Source organism: Periophthalmus magnuspinnatus, chromosome 8, assembly GCF_009829125.3.
Source record: "Periophthalmus magnuspinnatus isolate fPerMag1 chromosome 8, fPerMag1.2.pri, whole genome shotgun sequence".
Taxonomy (NCBI): Eukaryota; Metazoa; Chordata; class Actinopteri; order Gobiiformes; family Gobiidae; genus Periophthalmus; species Periophthalmus magnuspinnatus.
In genome coordinates, this window is record NC_047133.1 from 13,273,743 (window position 1) to 13,298,772 (window position 25,030).

The 25,030-nt window shown below is 39.9% G+C and overlaps 1 protein-coding gene across 1 annotated transcript; it reads left to right on the forward strand.

Moving 5' to 3' along the window:
• The first annotated feature begins 78 nt into the window (after positions 1-78).
• evplb (envoplakin b) lies at positions 79-23,848 on the forward strand. The gene is made up of 22 exons (XM_033970741.2): positions 79-295; positions 4,752-4,851; positions 5,812-5,966; positions 6,610-6,733; positions 7,196-7,327; positions 7,925-7,966; positions 8,607-8,768; positions 9,991-10,098; positions 10,284-10,379; positions 10,953-11,063; positions 11,729-11,875; positions 12,496-12,650; positions 12,717-12,814; positions 13,108-13,280; positions 14,289-14,467; positions 16,066-16,204; positions 16,919-17,112; positions 18,097-18,247; positions 18,323-18,406; positions 18,749-18,892; positions 19,154-19,246; positions 19,841-23,848. Exons 1-22 carry the CDS (start codon positions 261-263, stop codon positions 23,414-23,416), a joined length of 6,198 nt encoding a protein of 2,065 aa, XP_033826632.1. The 5' UTR covers positions 79-260; the 3' UTR covers positions 23,417-23,848.
• Positions 23,849-25,030: the final 1,182 nt, after the last annotated feature.

The window sequence follows — 25,030 nt, forward strand, 5'->3', positions numbered from 1 at the left end:
AGGAAGAGCTCTCAGAAATATGTGTGTGTGTGTGTGTGTGTGTGTGGCGGTGAAGAGGTGGAACAGGTTTACCCGGTCTGCTCTACCTGACTGCCTCCGCTGATGACACGCCTGCCCCCACATCTCCACCTACCTCTGTCCTGGGAGGAGCTTTGCAATGCGACAGGTGGAACTCTCCTCTCTCCGCACACAAGAAGTATTACAAGGAAGACGCAAGGAGAGAGAGTGTGTGAGCGCGTGTGTGTGCAGAGCCTCCAGAGATGTCCAAGAAGCCGTCTCCAATCAAAATCAGCACGTAAGTAGTTTAAATTGCCTGTTTGAGTCCTGTCTGTCTGTCTGCTTGAGTTAGCTCACTGTTTTGAGTCCCAAGCAGGCGGCGTGCTGGCATTTAATGCTGTGATTCAGTCATATTGTTTGCAAAAGGCAGATATCATGTCTAGACAAACAAAGAGATACAATGTATATAAGGCCTAAGCGACAAACAATACATGCAAGACAATGTGTAATCTGTAATTGAAACAGTTCAATTGAAGTGTTTACAGTTACATGTAACTGGACGTTGGTAGCACATAAAGGTTTCTAGCACTGAATGAACTTGGTCATAACATCAGTACCTGTAAGAAGTAGAGGTAGAATCAGAGGTGTGCAGTAATTATATTTTGAAACAATAGTACTGTAGTAAGTACATGAAGTGATGTGAATTTTAGGCTTTAGGTGGTTTTGAGCACTAACCAGCCACGTGTTGACATTGGGTATTATTGTAAATACTGCATCTGACTGACCCATTAACTATTCTACATCACATAATACAATATCATGTGCTACACAAACTTTTATAATTATAATAACTTGACTAATTATTTGACTTTTAATTATGGATAGTTTTTATATTTAAGGTCTGCCAATTTTGTTGTGTAATACAATACATGAATAAGCTACACAGACACCAGAATTTCCTCTTTTTGGGGATTAATAAAGTATCTATCTATCCATCCATCTACCTCAAAGGCCAGTGTGTTCACTTCTGGCACCAAGCTTAAACTGTCTAATCTAAAATCAGCTGAATACTTTGAACACAATATCTAATTCATTTCACATTATTTGTTTTGAGTAGTTCCTAAATGTTTGGATATATTTACTTTATAAATCAAGATCAAGAAGTCTAGCAGAGCCATTGTAATTAAATTATAGTTACTAACAAAATACTATAGTTATGTACACAAGGATAAAAGCGACAAACCTACAGACATGACTTCTGCTGGCACCTCACCTCAGAAGCAGATACAAGCAGCTCATAGCATTATGATGTTATCAAATTCTGTTGGTGCGATGCCATTTGAGACGTTTTAAACAACTCATTTGTTGTGTGCCTCTATTTAAATAAAACATAAAAGCACATTTTTGATTAATTAGTATATTAATTAATTCATATTTGATTGATTAGTATAGTATAGTAATCCCACAGTAATTTAGTTACTTTCTTGAGGCAGCAATACCATTCTGCAATATTTTACATTTTGTAGTTTATTAAGTATTTACTAGTTATATGTAACTAATAACTTTATCCACGTAATTACCTGTACACTGCTGGCGACACATTTGTGAGTGGTGAGCCTGAGGGTGTATCAGCTGACTCACTGAATCCACCTGTAGTGCCAGTCCTGGTAGAATCAACAGGAGCAGTGGAACTTGTAGGACTACACCAGACTGAGAGGAGGAGTGGACCGGCCCATGTTTGCTCATACTCCTCAAGTGGTCCTCATAGAATGCAATTGTGCAATTCTGACACAGAGGACACCATGATAAGCATTTTATCTGTAGAGCTGTGCTGGGAGAGATGCCAGGGAGTGGTCGGACAGGGTCGCACTTCCTCTACACTCTAAAAAGACAGCCTTTAGCAAAGAAAAACTTGATTAATTGCAGTGACTCTTAGAGGTTTATTAAAGGGACAATATGTAACTTTTAGGAGGTGGAGAGTGACCTGCATGATTCCATACAAATAAAAAGTTAAAACCATACTTAAGAGATAAACTAGCTTTATGCCATACTATGGAAGATTATAGCCAAAGGAACAACATTTTCATGGAAACAAGTGTCAGGTTTGTGGAGATGCAAGCCCCCCCTCCTCAGTTTAATGACACGTGATTTTCCATGTTTTAAGCCCAATAAAAACATCTATAATGAAAAACATGCTTTTATTTTAGTCTATTTTTTGGCTCAAAAGTTACATACTGTGGGCTTAAATGACTTTGTAATATTAAAGCATTTCTACTAGGGCTGCAAGATTAATCCCAATCAGATTGAAATCACAATTTGAATGGGTGCAATTAGCAAATCGCAAAGACTGACATTTTTGAAGTAACATTATTTTCTACACAAACAACAAAATTATCTCTTTTTAGTGAGTTGTTCTGGACGCGTTTAAAATTAACCTGGAAACAGAATCCTATTATTCAACTATATATCGCAAATCACAGTGCTGTTCAGATAAATCATTATTAGATATATTTTCCCCAAATTCAGCACTAATTTGTACATGTTGGCAGTGTTATAGTTATATAAATGGTAGTGAAGTGACCCAAGCCCATATGTAGTGGCATTAAAGTTGGTCTAATCCAGTTCTCATGTTGAGTTGAACTGTTTTTACATGCATTGGAACAGAGCTGTTTGTTTTGTGTTGACTTTCATTGGAACAATGACTGAGGCTGTTTGAGAAGCACCTGCAGTGTTTTCATAGTTCAGGCCTAATTGTAGTACTATGTGAGGCTCTAGCCAGCATGTCATTGTATTCTGTCCTGGGTTCAGAACAGGGTGAATGCCGGAGAGGTGCAAAGATGTGCTCCTCTTCATTCAGATGGGTTAAGGTTTAAGATTAAAGCACAGAGGGTGCAGTCATATTAAATGAGGCCAGTGTACTGCTTATTGCATTTAATTCACATATTTATAATGCACACACCTACATTATGTGTCTGCCTTTATGTGTCTGTATGATCATGTGAAAGAAGTTGGTTAGTTTTGTCAGTGAGGAAGTTATCACAAAAACAAAAAGTACAGAATGGTCAAAATGAATTTGGAATAATAGGTAGTAGTAATAGTAGTAATAAAGTAGTAGTTAGGTGTTTGTACTTGAACTTGTAAGGACTTATTGCCCTCTGTATTTGATCCATCATTATGATAACTAGTGCTGCTGGTCAACCTGTTGGCAGCATTGAGCACTCATCTCCTGCCAGCCAAGATCTTGGCTAGGAAAAAATGCATCCAAACATATGGACATGGAACACAGAACTCAAAACTGAGACCTGCTTACTGTGGAGCAAAAGTGGACTAACAGCCTCTGTGCAGTCTCACAACAATGAATGAAATATGTTTGTAACTGTGAAGATTTAAAACATATTTTATGTGTTAAATATACTCAATATATATTGTAAATACATGACTCGAGGAATGGAAAAATAACAAATTGATGCAGTAACATCACATAGATAGCATTGTGTCTGTGTGAATGAAAGTCTATTAGGATTTCACTAGTCTTTGTTCTTATCAGTTATTGTGATGATCTTCAGTCATCTTACAGCAACAGTATCACTGAAATCACACATGGCAGCATCACTATACTTACCAGTCACTACTCTAACATGACAGTGACTCTGCTGCTCTTAAGCAGTTATCCTCTTCTGTTTCTGATGAATGGACCGCTCCTTGTTGGACTTGGTCAGGAGCTCAGATAAGCCTATCATTACAAGCACCATAAAAGTCGCGCCCTGCCCCTACAGGCCATAAACGACGCTGCACCCTCCTCTCTACTAAATAATTAGCCTGTACTTGTATAGTACTAGAGCTGTGACACATGGCCTTCTCTAGGAACGTGTGCCACTCTGACTGCATTCCTGAGGGCCACAGCTGGGAGGGGCCCCCGGGAGCCCCCACCCTCTTCCTCACCCCTCCTGCAGAGCACGAGGTGTGTCAGTAGAAATAGTTTCATATCACAGAAGAGAGCGGACATGGCAGTGTCAACACAGAGCTGATCACGCCTCTCTTGACTCTCGTGTTGACTCAGTGTGTGTTCATAATCAGGAATAACTATGAATGTAGTAATGCATTTCTATATTGGGTAATCCATTTCAATCACAGATCAAGGTCCAAAGTATTATTTATAAGTTTTTGTTATTTTAAATGTTTTGTCACACCACTTTCAATCATATTGAAATATAAAATGTAAATCCATTAATTTATTAAATCCATTAGGCTGCCAATTGTTGTTGTTGTTCTACGACCACCACTAAGACCACAATTTTCTTTTATACAAGATGGGTGAAGTGTCTTGCTCAAGGACACAATGACAGGACGTAATCTGAGTAGGGTTTGCACTGTTGGCCTTTGGGCTGGTGGATGAGCTTCAGAACTCTAACCACTGCCCACATGTGCATATGACATTTACTTCATATATTTGAAAGTGAAATATCATGTTAAAATGTGAAGTATGAGACAATAATAGCAGAATTAGTTTAAGATTAAGTGTATAATTAACTAAAGCTTTTTGCTGACAATATGAAATTTCAAAATGTGTGCCTCTTGTAAATTAAGATATATCGATCATTCTAAGTTTTTCTTTTTTTTTTCTTTTTGGAAATTTTAGAATTGGAATTGTCTCTCCTCATTTGGTTATTGCTGTATGCTTATCAGCTCCAAATGTAATGGCTGTAGTTACTATCAGAAAATGATTTGTGGCTAATGTATTGTGTTTGTTGCAGGAGCGATGCTGCTAAGCTAGCCGAGGTGATTAGTCGCATGCAGAAATGTGCAGACCAGGTAGAGAAGGACATCCTCCTGTCAGAAGATCTGTTGGCTAAGGTAAGTCCTCCAGAATTATAACCAGTTTATGGGGCAATGTGTAAACTTTATAGAAAACACCAGAATCTAAGGGAGGGAATATATTGTTGGAATGTAACCATTTTGGCAATATTCTGATTGCAGAATTTTACAATTCAGCCTTTATAGAAGTCCTTAACCTGAAATACCTGACATTGTAGCTGTGCCATTGAAGCAAGAAGCAGAAAACACAGAGTACTTTGTTTTAATATGTGACTGTATAGATTGCAATACAAGACTCGTGCATTCTGGTAACAAGTAGCACACTCAGTACAGTACAGTAAGAATGTTCCACAGTACTACAATAAATACTATACCGTGAGAAAGTGAAGCAGGACTCAAATTTCCAAGGCCGAGAAATTTAACGTAACACTGTGTCTCTAAAACTGAGTTATGTATATTAAAGGATTTTTTCTTTAAAATATATCTCCACCACTTTACCAATATTTATAAAATAAAATTCCAACAATCTTCATCGCCAGTAGGCCACAAATGCATAAAACTGTGGTATAGTTTTCTTCAGAAATAACTTTGTACCAAAATAATGCATTATAATGCATAATTATACACTGTAGCCATTATTCATTCACTCCACACTCAGTGGTGGTAAGACACTATTACAGCCACAGCTGCCCTGGGGAAGACTGACAGAACTGAAGCCAGGCTGCCCCATCTGCCCCTACGACCACCACCAACACTTAAGCACACTCCACATTTGCACTAGCCTAGCCAAGTGTCTTGCTCAAGGGCAGAATGACAGAACATAGTCCAAGTGGAGTTCAGGATGAATGCTTGCATTCTAACCAGTCACTCCAGATGGGCATATGGAATTTTTTTCATATACCGGTAGTTATAAAATGTTTTGCCACCTTTGTCTGGAAGTGTTTGATGACTAATCTTGGAATAATGAATAAAGAGTGAAATGCTGAATGTTTGCTGCAGGACCAAGAACGTGAGGTGAAGAATCTCTCGTTCCTGCACCAGAATGAATGTGCAGACAAACTGGGGGAGGCCGAGGGGCTGCTCAAAGACCTCTTCATGGATGTGGACAAGGCCAAGAAACTGGGACATCCACAGGTTAAAGAGATCGAGCGAGAGTAAGAGCAAGCACATGTTACTACTGTTTTTGTTTTTTGTTTTCAAGCAGAAGAATAAAACATATAAATACATAGTTTCATTTGGATAGAGATCAAATTAACCATAATCTAGGTCAAAGTATCTTCAATTTAACCTTGGAGAATATATTTTTTTCCCAGGGCAATACTGAAATTGAAGCAGAGGTCTGGCCCACAGTAGGGTAGGCAAACCAGGGCAGGGCCTCACTCTGAAAAGTTCACTAAGATTTACCTCAACAACAGACTTGAAAATGTAACAGTCGTAATGATGTTTCTTAGTAAATGTAAATTGTAAAAACATAAATTACCCAGTTCATATATCACTTGAATGTCAACATTTTGTGAGGGGCTCCAGACCACCTCTTGCCTAGTTCACCGATGGGTTCTAGAGATGGCTCATTGGTATAACAAGTTCAGGGGGCTCCTCATAAAAACTGGCCTCTTGGCTAATTCCATTTTCCTTTTTTATTTATGTGTTTCATGACAATGCACTGATCCCTATCAACTAAATGAATCTAATCTGAATAATGAATGTATTGTGAAAAAGTGTCTTGCCCAAGGACACAACAACAGTACAACTAATTTGGAAAACGCTGCTGATCTCTATGCATGTTTCCTCCTCCAGTGTGAAGAACCTCCATGAGCGCTGGGCCAATGACTGTGCAGTCTACAGAGACGTGTACGACCAAGTGCAAGACCTAGAACTCAAGCAAAAGATCGACTGGGGACCATTACTCGACAGCAAACTGGTGAGACTGCACACACAACAGCACTATGCACTTTTCAAATTATTCAAATATTTATTACATTTTTTCCGCAATTAAAAAAACAAAAAACAAAAATCAATTTAAACAGTGAGGGTTACATGAACAAAATTTACATAGAAAAACACATTTAGGCATTTAAACATGTACAAAAACAGTTCCAGTCACAACTTCATCATTTGTGAGTCATTACATTTCCCCTCCTCAAACATCTTGGTATTTTAGTATCGTGACATCACTAGTTGAAAAAGACACTCAAAATAATCATCAATAATTAATCAAACAAGATCTAGTCATTTCCACTGGCCAGTTTGGATATTTTTAAAGGAGAGAACCACAGCCAATCCTCTGTCAGTAAAAGTAGTCTAGTGAATGCTAAATGCTAAATGTACAGTAGACATGAGTATGCATTCCACATTAATGATTTGCTGTGTTACTGTATCGCAGAGGCAGTTGGAGAATCAGGAGTTTGGTCCCAGCCTGTCCGATTTGGAGAAGCAGATGGCCACTCACAAAATTATGCATCAGGAGATAGAGGCCTACAGCAACCAGCTACAGCCTGGTCCCACCCTCTCACAGGTCAGCACGCAGCCAATCGCAAAATGTTATCGTCTGCTAAATTACACACTCGTAATATGGATTCAATCATTGGGAGACCGATACCTGCTTGTCTTCATGAAGATTATTGCTTTGCCTATTATGTTACAGATAATGCCACATGACAACATTTATTCCCTTATTCCAAAAATTCCTTGAAAAACATACAGTCTTACTGTAAATGGTCTCGCCTCTTCACAGATCTGACATGTAACTTGGCCCTGTGGTGTCACCTGCTTGTTTTGATGTCAACAGATAATTTCACACCCCAAATCATTTAAACAGGCTTTACTGTGACCGAGTGGTTAGCTAGACTACTTCTGAATGTTGTTGCTTTGCATTTCCATGGTTTCGCTTTAGTTACTTCTATTATCTGTATAGTCAAATCTAGTCCGTATAGGGGGACTTATCTCTAAATTACACATAGTAATTTTGTTTGAATGGTTGTCTGTCAAAGGGAGTTACCAGTGGCTTAAACAAACCAGCACTACATTGTGCTCCAGACACAGTAGTGAATGCAGAGTTAATGGTAGAAAATGAATGGAATTACTGAACGAATGCTTTTCGTTTTTTCCCCAGGATAAGTACAATGCCTTGAAGAACAAATACGACCAGCTGTATGTGAGTAGCCCATTTTGACTTAGTACTACTACTACTACTACTTGGTAGCTACTACCTAGCTAGGGGACAAGGCAAATAATACTTTACTATAGTATATTGTCAGTAATTACTCTTTATTATTATATTTTCTTGGATTAAGGTTGTCAATGATGCTGATGCCCAAAACCTTCCCACAAACACATTCGAAGGTTATAAATGTACTACTACATTTTTTTGACCCCATAAATCATATTTGTCTTGTGTTGTGACCAATAAAAAAAAAAGCTAATGTCAATTTTAAAAAATGTTGTAAAGTTCACAAAATTGTTTCACTTTTGTAAGAAATATTTACCTATTTTTATTCTAATTTGGTTATATACAACTTTCATCAAAAATCATAAAAATAACATTCAGCCTCATCTTTAGCTTCATGTCTCTTATATTTCCATTATTCCTCTTGAGTCTACTCAAAAAGACAAATCTGATGCACTGAGGACAAACTGGGAATGACAGATGAAAAATGCAGGGAAATCGGTTCAGAAATCAAATAAAGACTTTGTAAAATTGCCAGGAATATGCAAGGAAGGCATAAATAAAGCAACACGCAGGAGTGAGACTTAGAAGTAACAGTGTTCATGTTATGTGTTTGTTCTCTGAGCAGTCGAGGTCAGTGCAGCGGCGCACCCACCTCTCCTCTCTGTACGAGTACATGCAGAGCTGCAGTAAGGAGCTGGTGTACCTGTCCAGTCAGCAGGACAGGATCCTCAACAGGGACTGGAGCGACCGCATGGTGGACCCGGCCGGAGTGCGCACTGAGTATGAGGTCAGTGCAGGCTGTTATTAATACTTATGTTCTCACACTCTTTTTGTATGTACACAGATTAAGACTAAATAAATGTAATTAGGGATGTGACAAGATCTCAGGCCAAAAGATCTCGCAAGATAAAATTTCTACAAGACTGTGCCCACATAGCAAAAACAATCTTGTGAGATTTTTTTTCTCCATTTACTTTATATTTAGATTGGACAAAAAGGGTTAAATGCTGGTGAGTTGTATTTCTTTCTTCAATAGATGTAGTTCCAAGAAGCAGTTCTACATTTACAACTAAAACATTAAATAAAATAAACTAAAATTGTGAGTCCAAAATTAAAAACTGGATTGCATAATATATGAATTATCAACTTTGTGAAATCTTGTCTCATTCTTGTGGAAAAAATCTTGTGTCTTGTCTCATCTTGTGGAAATTGTGATTTGTCCCACCCCTACAACAAGTAATTTTTGTAGAATAAAGTGTAGGAGCCCAGGAGTTGTAAGTAGAAGTTTATTTACATCAGTGCAGGACCCAGCACCCGGAGACATCACCCCTCAAGACATTGCGATGAGCATTCAGGTCTAGTGCAGTCAAGTCTGGCTGTGCTTCTGTTGACTATTATACCTCTGATAATGTAGGACAAGATTACAAGGGCTGAGCTGGCAGTGAGAGCCTCAGCACAGAAAACACAATTTCTCTTATAATAATACAATAATGAATGATGACTAAATCTATGACAAATATCATTTTTCTTGTGTAGAAAAAACCCTCACAAAAACAAACTAATCAAAATCATGCAACCTTAATAATACCATAAACCACAAGTTTCCATCCATAAAACAAATCTGGGACTGGGACACGTAGTAGAATGTCCATAAAGATTAAATTTATTTTAATTAAAAGTGATTACTACAAATGGCTCTCAAACCAGACCTCACATGTTCTCCTGCGTGGGTTTCCCATTTACCCTATCAACCCAAAACATGCACAATAGGTCAATTCCTCCAGCTAAGGTAGTCCTGACCAAGACTAGTCCAAGATCTGGAGAAAGCTCCTGGGGTGCTGCATTGTGGAGCTCATGCCTCCTGACAGCTTGCCCCAGCGACATTGAATAATGGGTCCAACACAGAGGACAAATTTCCCTACAGGGACAATAAAATCCACCTTAACCCTGTCCCTTTACAAGCCGGCCTCACAGTATTCACCTACATGTTTTCCCTGTTTTTTCTTTAGAAATTCAAAACAAATGGTCTACAGGCTCATGAGGGAGAGATAGGCCAGCTCCATGAAGAAGGAGATCGCCTCATTGACTCAGGACATCCAGCCAAAGAAGCCGTCCAAGTAAGCCTTGTATTCATGCTTTCATTTTCATTAATAATCCATAGTCATATATAACAAAAACATAAAAAATGTACTGTATGAAAAACTCTCTCTTTTGGTGTATAATGTAGTAAAGGTTTGGGATATCAAAGAACAGATCAGTTGACATTTCATTAGTTCTGATTTCGTAACGTTGTGCTCTACAGGCATGTCAGAGCAAAATCCAGTCGGAGTGGCAGCGCTTCCTCAACCTGTGCCTGGCTCAAGAGGAGCACCTGGACAACATACGGGACTACAAGAAGGTACTCCAGAGCACCCCATACAGATCACCCCACACAGAGCACCCACACAAGGGCTGCACAGTTGATGATGTCAGACCCCCAAATGGAGGGCAAGAGCCAGTTTTTCTTATTGGTTACATGGTATTTCCATTACAAATATCTTTAAGGAAAATTCATAAATGTTGAACCTGATCGTTTATATTAGTTACCAAATCTGCATTTTAACAGTATTCACCTTTGCTACCCCCCATCTGTGTTAAATATTATTGGCCTAATAGATTGTTTTGATATAATTTGAAAGCTAGCTCTAGCCTACACTGCAGTGAAATAAAAATTGCAATTTGAGTTGCTGCAACTATCAAATTGCAAATAAATTCTAGATAATAGATTGTCCTCTGCAAAGAACAAAATATCCTTTCTTTGTATAGAAAAATCTTATTGTACCCATAGTTTCGACTTCTGATTTTTGTTGTCTCTCTAATGATAAGGCTCCAGAACAGAATCCTACTTCTGAAATATATATCACAAATCTAATCCTGTTCACAAATCATGCTGCTCTACCCCCCTCTAGTGTTGACATGCTTGTTGTTACAGTTTCAACTGGATGCAGAGACTTTGTCCAACTCACTGCACAGACTCCACTCCAACCTGGACCCCAAACTATTGAAGGACAAGAGCAATCAGGAGGTGGTGCTGGCCATAGAGGTACAGCTTCTCTTATGAATACACACTGTTTTTCACTGTGCTCTCCACTAACACTGGCATCGTGATACAAATATGGGAAGACAGGTTAATTTATAGTTTGGTAAATATTCCAACACCAAGACCCAACGAACTTGACTATAGCATAGGGTATTTGATTGCTTTACTATAGCACATATTTATATCTGAGCTGCTGGATCCTAAATTTATTTGAGGAAAAATATACTTATTTTTCAGGCTGATTCAGAAAAAATATTTATATTAAAATGTATCCCCTTTAGTTGGTTCAGTGATAGCTGAAACATAGTGGTTTAGTTAACTGCATAGTAACACAATTACAAAATATTTTAATATACAGTACACGCAAATAAAACTAATATGTGTAAGACGAGATACAGTAATCTTTTTTTTACAGTAATATGCGATTTGGGATTTCTTTGGTGTATGATTAAATCTGAATATATTTTGTTTATTTAAATCTCCTTGACACTATTTACTTACTTACAGTAGAATGAAATCACACTTTTTTGCCCTAATATTTTCCAATGATAGTCAAATCTGTTATATTTTACCAGAATATCCACATTTGAAATTAATACTTTCATTGCCGTTTTATTTATCTCAGATGCATATAGAAACTTAGAGTACATGTGTTGTGACTGTTCCAGGGAGATGATCCTGCGCTGCAGAGGAATGAGCAGCGTCTGTCTGCTCTCAGAGACTTGAGCCGCACTGTGGTACCCCTGAAGCAGAGGTGGAGCACCCCCTCCTCCAGAACCCCTGTGGTGTCACTCTGTAACTGGGTCGTGCCACAGGTAACACATGTACATTATACATCTAATATACATGTACGTTGTATGTGCTTTGATGTTTATTATAGAGATATAAAAACAGCTATCATATTGCTTTTTTATCTCACTCATAAATGTTTTTTTTCTCAAATGTAATGCTGTCTCGTTACACAAATAGTTAACATCAGTATCAGTACACACAAGCTTCTTCGGGTGGTACTTGGATAGCTCCTCAGTTTGTGGATTTGCCTAATTTAAAGATAATTTATTCACTTTTTTGACTTCCTTTGGATAATGTCTTGTTTAGAACTAATGTGGAAATGATACCGTCCACTTTTAGACCTAGATTAGCCCTGGTATAGTCTGGTTATATACTTGATTTCGATCCGGTGGTACTCAGAAAGCCAAACCTTTTCATTGGTGGTCCTTGGGGTGACACGTTTCAGAGCCACTGGATTACATGTTTTTAAAAAGTGCATTTGTGACTAGGTATTCAATAATATTCAAATTGCGTGATACGTATGATAATCACCAAATACCATTTCGCAATACTGTTGGGATTATACAGTAGAAATACTACTTTTCACATTTTAGTTCCATAGTTGTAGACAAGTCCTAAAAGCCTGTCCTGTGTCTCCCTTAAGGGCTCAGTGTCCCGTGGGCAGAACCTGACCCTCAGGTCTAATACAGATCCAAAGAACTGGGAGGTGCAGGATGACAGGGGGCAGGTTCTGGCCGTGCCCGGAGCCTGCTTCATGGTGCCAGCTCCTGACCAGGAGGTCCTCAGCAGAGTGGACAGGTATAGTTCTGCACTCACACAACTGACCCTCATGACCTCGCCCTAATCCTGCATGTGTGTGTCCAGCCTGCAGAGGGAGCTGTCTGAGTTGAAGGAGCGTAGGGCCAAACTACTGTCCTCCCTGAAGACCTCCACCTTGGAAAAGGTGGCCCCTCAGAAAGCAGGTAATGATTAGTACAAAAATATTCCCAGCCTAAAAAAGGTTGGGAATATTTTACCCATGGATACGCTGGCAACTCTAACATCATTCTCTTACCTGATAAGCTCCTCTCTTATAAGGGAAAATAATTTATAGGAGCAATGAACATGCCACACATTCATTAAAATTCACACAATCTAGTTTGGACTTTTTTTTAAGAATCCCTGAAGACCCCTGAGAATCTTTGGGAACCCCCAGGATTGGAATGACTCTATACATTCTTAAATCACTCAAACTGCTCCCTGTATTGCTGTGCAGTTACCATATCCAGTGTCCCAGATGACCCCAAGGCCAAAGAGCTGGTGAAGAGCCTGGACCAGATAAACGCAGCCCTGGAGCGGATCCACAAGGAGATTCTAAGGAGACTGAGAGAGCCTCTGGACAACCGCAACCCAGGACAGGACCTGGCCACACGCCTGCAGGAGCACGAGGTATAATTTTCTACTATATGTACATGTTCAAGGGGACATAGTTTGATGATTACACTTTTTTATATATATCTGGGTATACATTATTATGATTGTTTTGTTTGACTTGACTTATTTGGGCTATTTACAGAGGAAATATTATTTTAAGCTTTTGACCATGTTATAATGTTGTTCCTATATCAAAAACATGCCTGCAGAAGTTTTAGACGTCATCCATGCACGTTTGAGTGTTTTAGCGATCTCTCCCAGGCCCTATGCAAACCCTCCTTATGGTTAGCTGTAACATTCTGTGCAATGCTCACTCCACAAGCCTACGTCATCCACGCTCCCACATGACAATTCTCCATAAATATACATTGTCTTATTGAAATGTTATTGCTTTGACTGGGATGCTCTATAGTATGGCATTGAATTTGTCTATCGTCATCCAATTAACAGTCTAAATCTGTAGACAGGTGGCACTACTCCCAATAAGACTGCATTTTTTTTTCAAGGTGTTTCTTTAGCAAATTACAACACCTGTATTTGGATAAATACCAGGTAGATAATTTTAATGCTGTACGGTGGACCATTCTAGGCAAAGCAATATCATCTCCATGGAGACAAGAAGGCGAGATACCCTCCACCAGAAAAGTTACATAGTGTACCTTTAAGAGCGTGGATTTCCTTCACAGCAAAGCACTTAGCATCATATTGGTAATTTGCCATTTCAAAATACTCACCATACTCATACGGTTGCCAGCAGAAGGAGCCAGGGAATCCAAGTATTCTTTGTGAAAATGACCACCAGTGTGCTGTGATAATAGCAGAGAGGCTTAAAGGAGCAGCTTTTACTTCCAAATATTATTACCCAAATAGAAGTACAAAGTAGACAAAAAAATCTAGTAAATATAATATAAAAAGTATAGGTAAAAACACTGCTCAAATACTCACTGAATGTAACTTGATCTAGTACTACCTCAAATAAGCATCACTTTCTAATAAGCAACAATGAATATGTTTGTCTCACAGAAAACTGCCCTGGCCCTGAACAAGCTGGAGTCTGAGAAGGCTGCTTTGCAGAGAGAGATGCAGCCCATCATTACCCAGAAGCCCCTGGGGCCCACAACCTCCACTCTGCCTGTGAAACTCAGCACCATCAACAACAGAATCGATGACATCAGCACGCTCATGGACCTCTACAAGAAGAAGTGAGTGTAGAAAGCACCAAATTCTAGTGTTGTCATGATAATATTGAAATTGAGCTTGAAATTTTTTTAAGGAATAGACTCGATACGCAATATGGATTGTGATATCACAATGAAAATTAAAAACACTCTATTTAGACAATATAATGTCATTTTCAGCATTAAATTGTAGTAGTTTCTTTTTATATTACCATATTGCCTTATGTCTGTGTAATTCCTCAATCATCCAGGTAAGGTCCATTGTGGTCCATGGCTGTGTCTCATAGTTGTTCTGATACAGCTCAAGATCATTCTAAAACTATTCAGGAAAGGTTTATTTCTGTGAATGTGACTTTATTAGTATCGATACTTCAAATGAGTATCTAGTTTGAATACTAGTTTTATTATCGATTAGTATCTGATTTTCGATACTTATATATATTCACTCTAGTAAAGGTGAGGAGAGGATTACTACTACCATACTTTTGTAACAAAACTATTTTATGGACATAGAAGTAATTATTTTAAAGATGCTGTATCTGATTTTTATTCTTAAAAATGTGAAAAACAGAACTAGTTAATTTTAAACGGTTTGGACTGGTCTGAAGTTATCCCTCACTTACCTTATGCATTTTGAACACCCTAATTATTCATCACAATGGGCTTAAAGAGGCTTTAAGAGTTCAGAGCGAGTTTTGCTGTCAACTAACAACAACTAGCACTTTCAGATTACACTTTATAATTAGATGCAGACAGCTCACAGTGGACTTATTTTGACCTCAAGAGCTGCTTATACAGTATATCTGTACTGGGGCAAAACAGACTTTGCTCAAATACATGGAAACAAATTGGGTACAGGCCCTTTAATAAGCAAATTCAAGAATGTTGTGGTTTTTTTTAATATAGGGTAGAGTTTATGCTATTGGACTGTTTCTCTTGGGTTGTCTTTACACTATAGCAAACCCACTAAACTGGGAATAAAAAACTGGGACTAAATCCAGAATTAAACTAACACTAAAACAGGACCAAGTTTATAACAGAATTAAACTAGGCTCAAATCAGGACCAAACCAGGAGCAGTCAATGTGTTCTCAAGTACAAATCATTTTTATTACACTTGAAGTAACCCAGTATCCAAAGTGTTAGAGATTAAAATTGAACCCTAGTAACGTTTAATTACTTTTTCTGGGCCCAAAATGTGTGTCATTCATAGATGCGCTCTGTAAAACAGTAAACAGATGAACATGTACACAAAGTCATCCTCATGGTGAAAGATGCAGATTAATCTAAACAAATATTAGCTTTTGGAGAAGCACACACCGCCTCTGCTCCTGTTTATTTGAAATTAGGTTAAATAATGGGAAGTTTGTTTTGAACTTTTTATAGTTTAGTTCCTGAGTTGTGTGTTTTCTTTTTTCAGTAATTTATAGTAATAAGTCATCTAATTACTTGAAACAGTGACGGAAAGAGTACTTGAACTCAAGTGAAAGTACAGTTAAATGGCAAGTACTACCCACTTGAGCATGACACTATCACAGTCAGTCAGTTTACACTTGGTTCGGTCTAAATGCAATGTGATAGCTACAGTTAGAACATAGAGTAATGTGTGTGTTGTCTTCCCAGAGCGTCAGCCTCCCTGTTCCTGGAGAAGCACATGCAGAAGGTTGATGGAATCGTGTCTGGGTTTGAAGAGAAGTTGGCTAAAAATGGAGCTATTCAGAATAAACCCAATGCACTGCCTGCTTGCACCCAGGAACTACAGGTACTTTTTACATCCAGGCCACAATAAAATGAGTCAAGCTAAGATAATGAAATAAAAAAGTTAAATGCTTCTGTACCATTAGTAGGAATACGAAAGAAGTACCGGTATTTGAACTATGGATATAACATCTGATCATTGTTGGTGATTTAGTGGTGGGAAAAAACAATAAACATGAGATGATGATCATTCCAAACTATTGACAATTACTTTAAAAAAAAGCTTCTGGAAGTGAAATCTTTTAACGAAACTGTATGTATCCTGTGCTCTTACAGTTTTAAAGAGCTGCAGAGGCTGCACTAGCACTGATTCATGATTGACTCCAGGTGCTGGGGTTTAGATAGTGGTGAGTCAGATCAGAGAGAGTCTTGTTAAGTTTAAACCAACTGGATTTCAGCATTGAAGTTTGCAACCCAAATGAGGCTCATTCTGTTTTCTAATTGTATCATTGTCTTGACAATCAAAACATAACATAAACAACTTGATTATCAGATATAATGTTTTTGCAATTAAGAATAAATCAGCATTAGAATTATTATCAATAAAACCAGTTTTGGATTTGAACATGTCTGACCTGCTTATCATATTTAGCATTTTAATTTCACCCATTGAAAAACATTAGCAGGGCAATTATGAAAAAAAGCAGAGAAAAGTATAGACTTATATCTACTCCCACCTCTGCTTCAGACTTTTCTGTGTTGTTGATTTGTTGCCCAGGCTTTAAAGAAAGATGCAGCCTCTCAGAAGGACGAGCTGAACAAACTGGGGAAGGAGCTGGAGCTGACGGAGCAGGCGTGCAACTCGCTCCAGCAAAACTTCAGCGAGTATTGCCCCGACATCCGCCGACAGGAGAACCGGGTCAAAGTGCTCAGGAACCGCTTCAACAACGTCAACACACAACTGAGCGACAGGTATGTGCACTTCATAAGGTATTATTATTATTGACCTGTTCTATCATGGGGCAAAGGGACAATATGGAATGAAATTGCAGGAGTGGAAAGTAACCAGTGGTGGAAGAAGTACTCAATTCTGTTACTTAAATGAAAGTACAGATACTGCAGCAAAAAAATACTCACGTGTAAAATGTATCACATGGAAAAATCTACTTAAGTAAAAGTATAAAAGTATCAGTTTGAAAATGCACAAATGTAAAAGTAAAAAGTAAAAGTATTGTGCGCATATTTTGAGGTCTTAAAAAAACTTCAGTGTATTTTGATAAAGATTTGTGCTGAATTTTGTTGAACAATTGAATTCATAGTTTTTCCTATCTGTTTTCATTTGCATATTGTTCATTCAAATTATGAATGTGTTAAAATAAATCCCTCTGCCTTTTCAGCAGGTCTCATACAAAATTATAAAAAATACTGTCACTTTTCAGTCCTGTTCAAAAATGTAGTGGAGTAGAAAATACTGATACCTGCTCCTAAATGTACTACAGTAAAAGTAAAAAGTATTCACTTTAAAATCCACTGAAGTAAAGTACAGATACCTACATTTTTTACTTAAGTACCGTACTTTACTGCTTGTCCTTTGTTACATTCCACCACTGAAAGTAACTAATTTGTACAAATACTTGCATTACTTAGAATCAGAATGTTTTAATGCCATTGTCAATGAACAAAATTCTCAAACTAGGGACTTGCTTCAGCGTTAGAGTATAACATAAGAACAGCATATTGCTACTGTAATTGAGTAGATGTTAAAACCTGTACTTGTGCTTGTAATTGAGTATAATTGTAATATATAATTATAATTCAATAATTCTTATTATTTTAAATCCCAATTATAAGTCCCAATGTGCTGCTGTCTCTGCTCCTTTCCATATGGCAAATGTATTATGAAAAAAGTGAATATATAGAAGTCTAAAGTAACACAATTTTTTTTTTATTTTCTAGGCTGGCTCTTGTCCAGGAGGCCACCAACAAAAACCAGGACTTCCAGAATGCCAGTCAGTCTCTGGATTTCTTCCTCTTCAATCTGCCCAACAATACAGTTAAGCCCAGTGATGATGCAGCTCAGATTTCTGCTAAACAGTATTCCCAAATGGTGAGTGTGTACTGGTAGGTCAGTACCTGTTGTAACAAGAGACATTTGACATTTGTGCTTGTGTTTAATGTGCAGAGAGTGGTGGAGGACATCGAGAAGAAATCTGCGGATCTAGACCGAGTTAAGAATCTGTCTCGGGATCTGCAAAACCTCCTTAATGTGAGTCCAAGTCTATTTGTTAAACCCAGAGTTACATTTACTCAAATACTTTTACTGGAGTAACTTTTTTATACAAGTGCACCACACCATACTGTAATTGAGTAATACTGACAGTGTCACAGTACTCTTACTAGAGTAAGAGTACAGTACACAGTTGTGAGTGTGAGCCTACCAGTGACAAAAGGTTTATGTTGACAATATTAATTGATTTGAATTGATTTCTTGCACTGCTCCTTCAGCTAGGCTTTAGTTTTTCAAATTTTTGTGTCATTAAATCTTTTTTCTGCTTACACTGCCCAATATCGTACTATATGATTTATAATTGAATATTGTACATTACAGACATATGAGGCAAAATCCAGCACTTACCGGGACACTTTGTACGGCCCAGAGGAAGATGACGATGATGAAAATGATGAGGAAGAGGAAGTACTTTCCCTGAACAAACGGCAGCCCTCCACTATGGCCCAGGCTGTTCAGAAAAAGGTACGCACAAAAACTTTAGAACACCAAAGGTTTTTACAATGAATGAAATTGTACAGTACAGATGTAACTATAATTCAATGCAACTTAACACTAAAGGACCTACAATGTTGAATTTCTACTAAGTTTTGCAAACATCTGAGTGACACATGAGTGAAATAAATGCAACTGACCATCATCAACACTCCATCGGTGTACTACACAATGCAACTAAATCCCATTTTACAAGCTCCCATTATCAACTTCTCTTTCCTTTTAATACAGGAAAAGGATTTGCTGAATCTGTATTCTGAAGTATCTGCCAAGAACAACCAGCTTCTCAAGCAGCTCAGCACCACAAAGAACATCAAGGCCAGGGTATGTCTCCAGTACAAAAGCGAGGGCTGCACAGTTTTTCACAATCAAATAAAAATCACAATTTGAGGTGGCACAATTATGAAATTGCAAAAACTTGAATTATTAGGATATTAGAATGTCCTCTCCTTCATACTCAATACCGATTTTGATACCAAAATGAATATTTTAAAACTTTTTTTAGACAATATTGTAGATTGTTCAACACATAATAACTACAACACATAATAATTATTTGTTTATTACACCATGTAGTTTTACACTAGCTGTAATAAAACTCAGGATGAAATTGTTCAGGAAAGGGAAAATTTGATCCAGTTATGTATTTTCTTTTTCTTCAATATTGATACATGCTTAAATGAGTATCTAGTTTCAATACTAGTTTTAGTATTGATGCGTATCAGATTTTCATTAATTTTGACAACGCTATTTCAGTCTTCTCTCAAATGTTAATGCTCCTGGAGTTGTTTATAATGTGCAATCTGAACACATAACAATATCAGAAAAATTGTAGCCAGATTTCTTTCCACATTTGTGCAGACCTAGCAAAAGCCCACATCCTACAATGCTCCTCACTCTTACATTGTTATTTTTCAGAATGAAGACATGGCCAATCATGTGGTGGTCATCCAACAGCAGCAGCTCCAGACCCAGCAGAAGGACCTGGAGGCCAGCGACAGCCTGAAGAGAGAGCTGAATGAGGAGATCTCCAGACGCATGCGAGCCGAAAGTGACCTGGAGACTTACACCAAGAGGTTCGTGTCTCTGAAGAGTAGGAGAGGAGTGGAGAGGTTGGAGGAGAAGGAGGTGGTGCAATACTACCGCGACCCCAAGCTGGAGGTGGAATTGGAGGCGCTGAGAAGGAAGATCCAAGATGAGTCCACGAAGAGGTCCAGAACACACACCGAAATTGAGATCCTGAACCAGAGGATGACTACACTGCAACTGGAGCTGAGCAGGATTGAGCCCAAACTAATCACTAAGGTGCTGACAGAATACGAGAGAGATCCTGCACTGGATAGGGAAGCGGCGAGGATGAGGGAGGAGATGGAAAGGATTCGTCTGCAGCTCCAAACGCAAAATTCCGAGACCATCCATGTCAAGACAGAGCTCTCAGTCCTGGCCCAGCAGAAACCCAAGATCAGGGAGAAGGTGGTGAAGAAGGAGGTGGTGCGGCTGGAAAAGGACCCCGAGATGCTCAAGTCTGTCCTGACCTTCCAGAATGATTTGGCTGACGAGGAATCTAGGTGTCAGATCCTCCACGACAACATCTTTAGTGTGCGCAGTGAGATCAACATTCTGGAGAGAGTCATCCCCACCATCGAACCAAAGATAGTCACCAAAGTGGTCAAGAAGGTGGACCAAGACCCAAATATGCTAGAGGAGGTTAAGAAACTGCGCATCTGCCTGGAGGAAGAGAAGGATGAGAATGTTATCTTGATGAAGGACCTGACCACACTGCAACTACGCTATGGTGAAATTGAGAAGATCATGCCCAAAGTGGAGATAAATGAGATCATCAATGAGCTGTACAGAGTCGATCCAGAGACCGAGGTGGAGTTGGTACGTCTGAGGAAAGAGCTGCAGGAGTTGAACCGGAACCGCTCGGAGATTGACAAGGAGATTATCTCCATCACCTCTACACTGTCCACACTACGAGCTCAGAAACCCAAGGTGGAGTATAAGGAGGTCACCCAAGAGGTGATCAAACAAGAGAAGAGCCCAGAGGTGCAGAGGGAGCTGCAGAGGCTCACCCACCAGGTGGCCCGTCTCCAAAGCAATGTGGACTCCACCATGGAGCTTCTGATACGCCTCCGCAAGGAGAGAGATCAGCTGAAGGAGGAGAGGTCCACAGTGGAGACCAAGTTGGTTACAAAAGAGCTAATCAAATACGAGGATGACCCTCTGCTCCTGAAAGAGGCTGACAGGATGAGGAGGAACCTCAGGGAGGAGATCCACCAGCGCCGTACATTGGAGGAGTCCCTCTTTGACCTCCAGAACATATACATCACCCTGGAGAGGCAGAGGCCTGAGGAGAAGATCATCACACAGGAGGTGGTGCGCCTCCAGAAGGACCCCAAACAGATCCAGGAATATGAGAAGCTCAACCGGACCGTGGATGAAGAGGTCAAGGCCAGGAGGAAGCTGGAGCAAGAAGTGCGTCAGCTTCGAGCTCTGCTCCAAGAAAAGGAGAGCATGTTGACTCAGATGGACGACAGGCAGAAGAAGATCCAGGTGGAGGCTGAGCTACGGCAGATTAAGGCTCGTATCCTGGAGCTGGAGACCACCACTCCACCAGTGGAAGAAAAGATCATTATTGAGGAGGTACTGAAGGTGGAGAGAGATCCCAACCTGGAGAAACTCACTGGCGGCATACGTTTAGAGTTAGAAACTGAGGGCAACGAAATCAGCCGTCTGGAAAGAGAAATACGCAACATCAGGATTAGACTGGAGATGTTACAGAAGGAGAAGTCCATGGAGAAGGTAGTGTACAGAGAGGTGGTTCGTGTGGAGAAAGACCCAACTGTGGAAGCCGAGAGAGATCTCCTCCGAGACAAGGTATCACAGGAGAAGAACAAGAGACGGGATGTGGAGGATGCTCTGCAGAGCCTCACCCTCAAAATCACCCAGCTGATGTCATCCAAGACTGTGGTCAGCCAGGAGGAGACCATCCTCATCACCAACAAAGAAGCGCTTCAGAGGGAGAAGGAGGACTTGCTACGTCAGTTCAGGGCCCTGGAGGCTCAGAGACACAGCATCAACGTCACCTTCCAACAGCAGTCCAAGCTTGTAAGCGAGAGGACCCTGATGGCTCGCCAGAGGAGCCTCAAGACTACCACTGAGATCCAACGACTGGAGAAGGAGATCCTCAATGAGAAAGACAAAATCCACCAAAAGGAGACGATGATCATTGAGCTACAGAACAACATCCAGAAGGAAGACCAGGCAGAAACTCACACAAGAGAGACCAACATGTCTACCAGAGTCTCCATTTTGGATCCAGAGACAGGCAAAGACTTGTCCCCGTACGATGCTTACCTGCAAGGTCTGCTCAGCCGTGAACAGTACATCCACTTGGCTGAGCTGGAGTGCGACTGGGAGGAGATCACTTCCACGGGTCCAGAGGGAGACTCCTCCATCATCCAGGACCGCAAGAGTGGGAAACAGTACTCAGTTAAGGATGCTCTGATGGTTGGCCGCCTCAGCGAGTATGACCTGAACCGATATAGGGATGGCAAAATGTCCATCTCTGAGTTTGCTCTTCTGGTCGCAGGAGAAACCAGAGTGCTGCCGATGCCCCCTCTACCACCTCCATCGCCCGGTCTGAGGTCTCCCACTAAACTCCAACCCAGCTCCCCGCTCCCCCTCACCTCCACATCCAGGCTCTCCTCATATGGCAGCCTCAACAACCTCAGCGGTAGCCTCAACAGTCTCAGCAGCAGCTTTAACAACCTCAGCAACTTCGGCAGCAGCAACCACCTGAGCAGCAGCACCCAGAACCTCTCCACTTCCACAGCCGGAGATGAGTTCTTCCCCATCTCCGGGATCTACGACAACACCACTGACAGCCGCATGTCCGTGAGGAGTGCCCTCACCAGGAAAATCATTGATGCGGACACTGCGCTGAAGCTGCTGGAGGCTCAGGCAGCCAGTGGGGGGATTGTGGACCTCATGAAGAAAGACAAGCTGTCGGTGCACAAGGCCGCACAGCAGGGCCTTATTGACCAGTCTCAGATGTATAAACTTCTCAACGCCCAGAAGGCCTTCACTGGAGTGGAGGATCCAGTGACCAAAGAGCGCCTGGCCGTGGGTCCGGCCACTCAAAAGGGCTACATCCCAGAGGAGAATGCCAGGAGATACATAGAGGCACAATACCTGACCGGAGGGTTGGTGGACCCCGCAAAAGCCGGACGCCTCTCCCTTGCAGATGCTCTGGATGCCAAGCTGATCGACGAGAACATGGCCAAGAACCTCCGAGATGAGTCCCAACACACCAAAGAGCTGCTGGACCCCATCACCAAGGAGAAGATTAGCTACAAGCAGGCCATGGAGCGCTGCAAGAAGGATGTGACCACGGGCCTGCTCCTCCTGCCCGCCGTCTCCACCGAAGGAAATGCACCCTCCTACTCCACCTTCAAGTTTGCCTCCGCCACCAGGGTCATAACCTCCTGAGGACCAAGGACTGTTTTTTATTGCTTCATGAATCAACTTTTGCATTATTTTGTAATGTAATTTTTGGAATGCCATGTTGTTTCAGGGTGTGCCTTTAAGCTCTATGTATTATATTGCTAACTCTGGAAGAGAAATCGCGGACATTAAAATGTATAATTTAATGCTAATATTTTGCCTATGTTGTCAATTATTTTTTAAGTACATATAAAAAAATCTAAGCAAATTTACAGAAATTTGTAAATAGTTAGTTTTGGCCCTAACATCAGTATATATATATATATATCTATCACATGACAATACAACATTTAATTTTTTTGTATATTGTATATTTAAGATGGATGCATATAAAGTTGCAATAAAATTACTTGCAGATTTTAAAGCTCCAGTACATAACTTTTTAGCCAAAAATTAAATTAAAATAAAATAATGTGTTGTTTTTTTGTTTGTTTGTTTTTTCTTCATGGCACTGAAAAACAAAAAAAACCCCAAAACAACAAAAAAACATATGGCCTGCTTGTTTCCATGCAAATATTGTTCCTTGGGATATATTCTTCCATAATACTTAAACTTAAAATAAACATCTGGCTTATTTTGACTGTTATCGAGGAATTAACAGTCAATAGTGAGTCTAGCTTCATGGAGATGTTTCCGTGAAGTCCCTGTGGAAAATACCTCTGCTGCAGAATGACTGCTCTTAAGCCATGTTCCGCTAAACTGACTCATACTGATGGAATGATGGATTAAAGAGACAGCTTAGTGACCGGCTCATGTATTGTGTCCAGGTTAACTAGGTCAGACATGTCAGCCTATACTCTCTACAGGTGTCCCTCAGCAATTAGTCCAGAACCCTCTACCATTGTGAAATAGGGTTACAATAGGGATGGGACAAGATCTCGTGCCACAAGATCTCGCGAGACAAAATTGCCGCAAGATTGTACACACATGCTGAAAATGATTTTGTGAGATTTTTCCCAATATTTTTTACATTTGGACTGGATAAAAAAATGGAGTTAAGTACTGTTGTGTTTTTTGAGAATCTGTAGTCCCAAACATCAGTGCTACAACGACAGCAGAAATATTAAATAAAGTAAGTCAAAAACGGTGTCCATAATTGGGAACTAGATTGCATAACTTATTATAATGTCAAAATCTCGCATTGTCTCGTTCTTGTAGATCCAATTGTGGATTGAGACTTGTGGAAACTCTATCTCATCCTGCCTCTAGTCAGCAATAATAGCTCATAACAGGGGACATGTTGCTATAAGCCTAAATTAGTTCACCAGCTATTACTGAGCTCATTCCAAATCAGGACATTGGGTAGTGTATGACCCTTCAGAGTTCACACAATAGGGAGGCGTCTGTGGGACAGATTACCCAGTCAAGGAGAGGACTTTGTGGGATTACGGGACATGATGAGCCAATCGGGAGGTCTGCTGTCCCCCTGCTGCCCTCTGGCTGTCAGTAAGGGGAGAGGACATGTCACCACACAAGTAGCTAATTAGAAATACTCGCTTTACTATAATTGAGTAGATTTTACTTTTTAGTAGTAGATTTTTTTGTTCTTGTAATTGAGTACAATCTTGATGAAGATAAATAAGTTTTATGCTATATTGG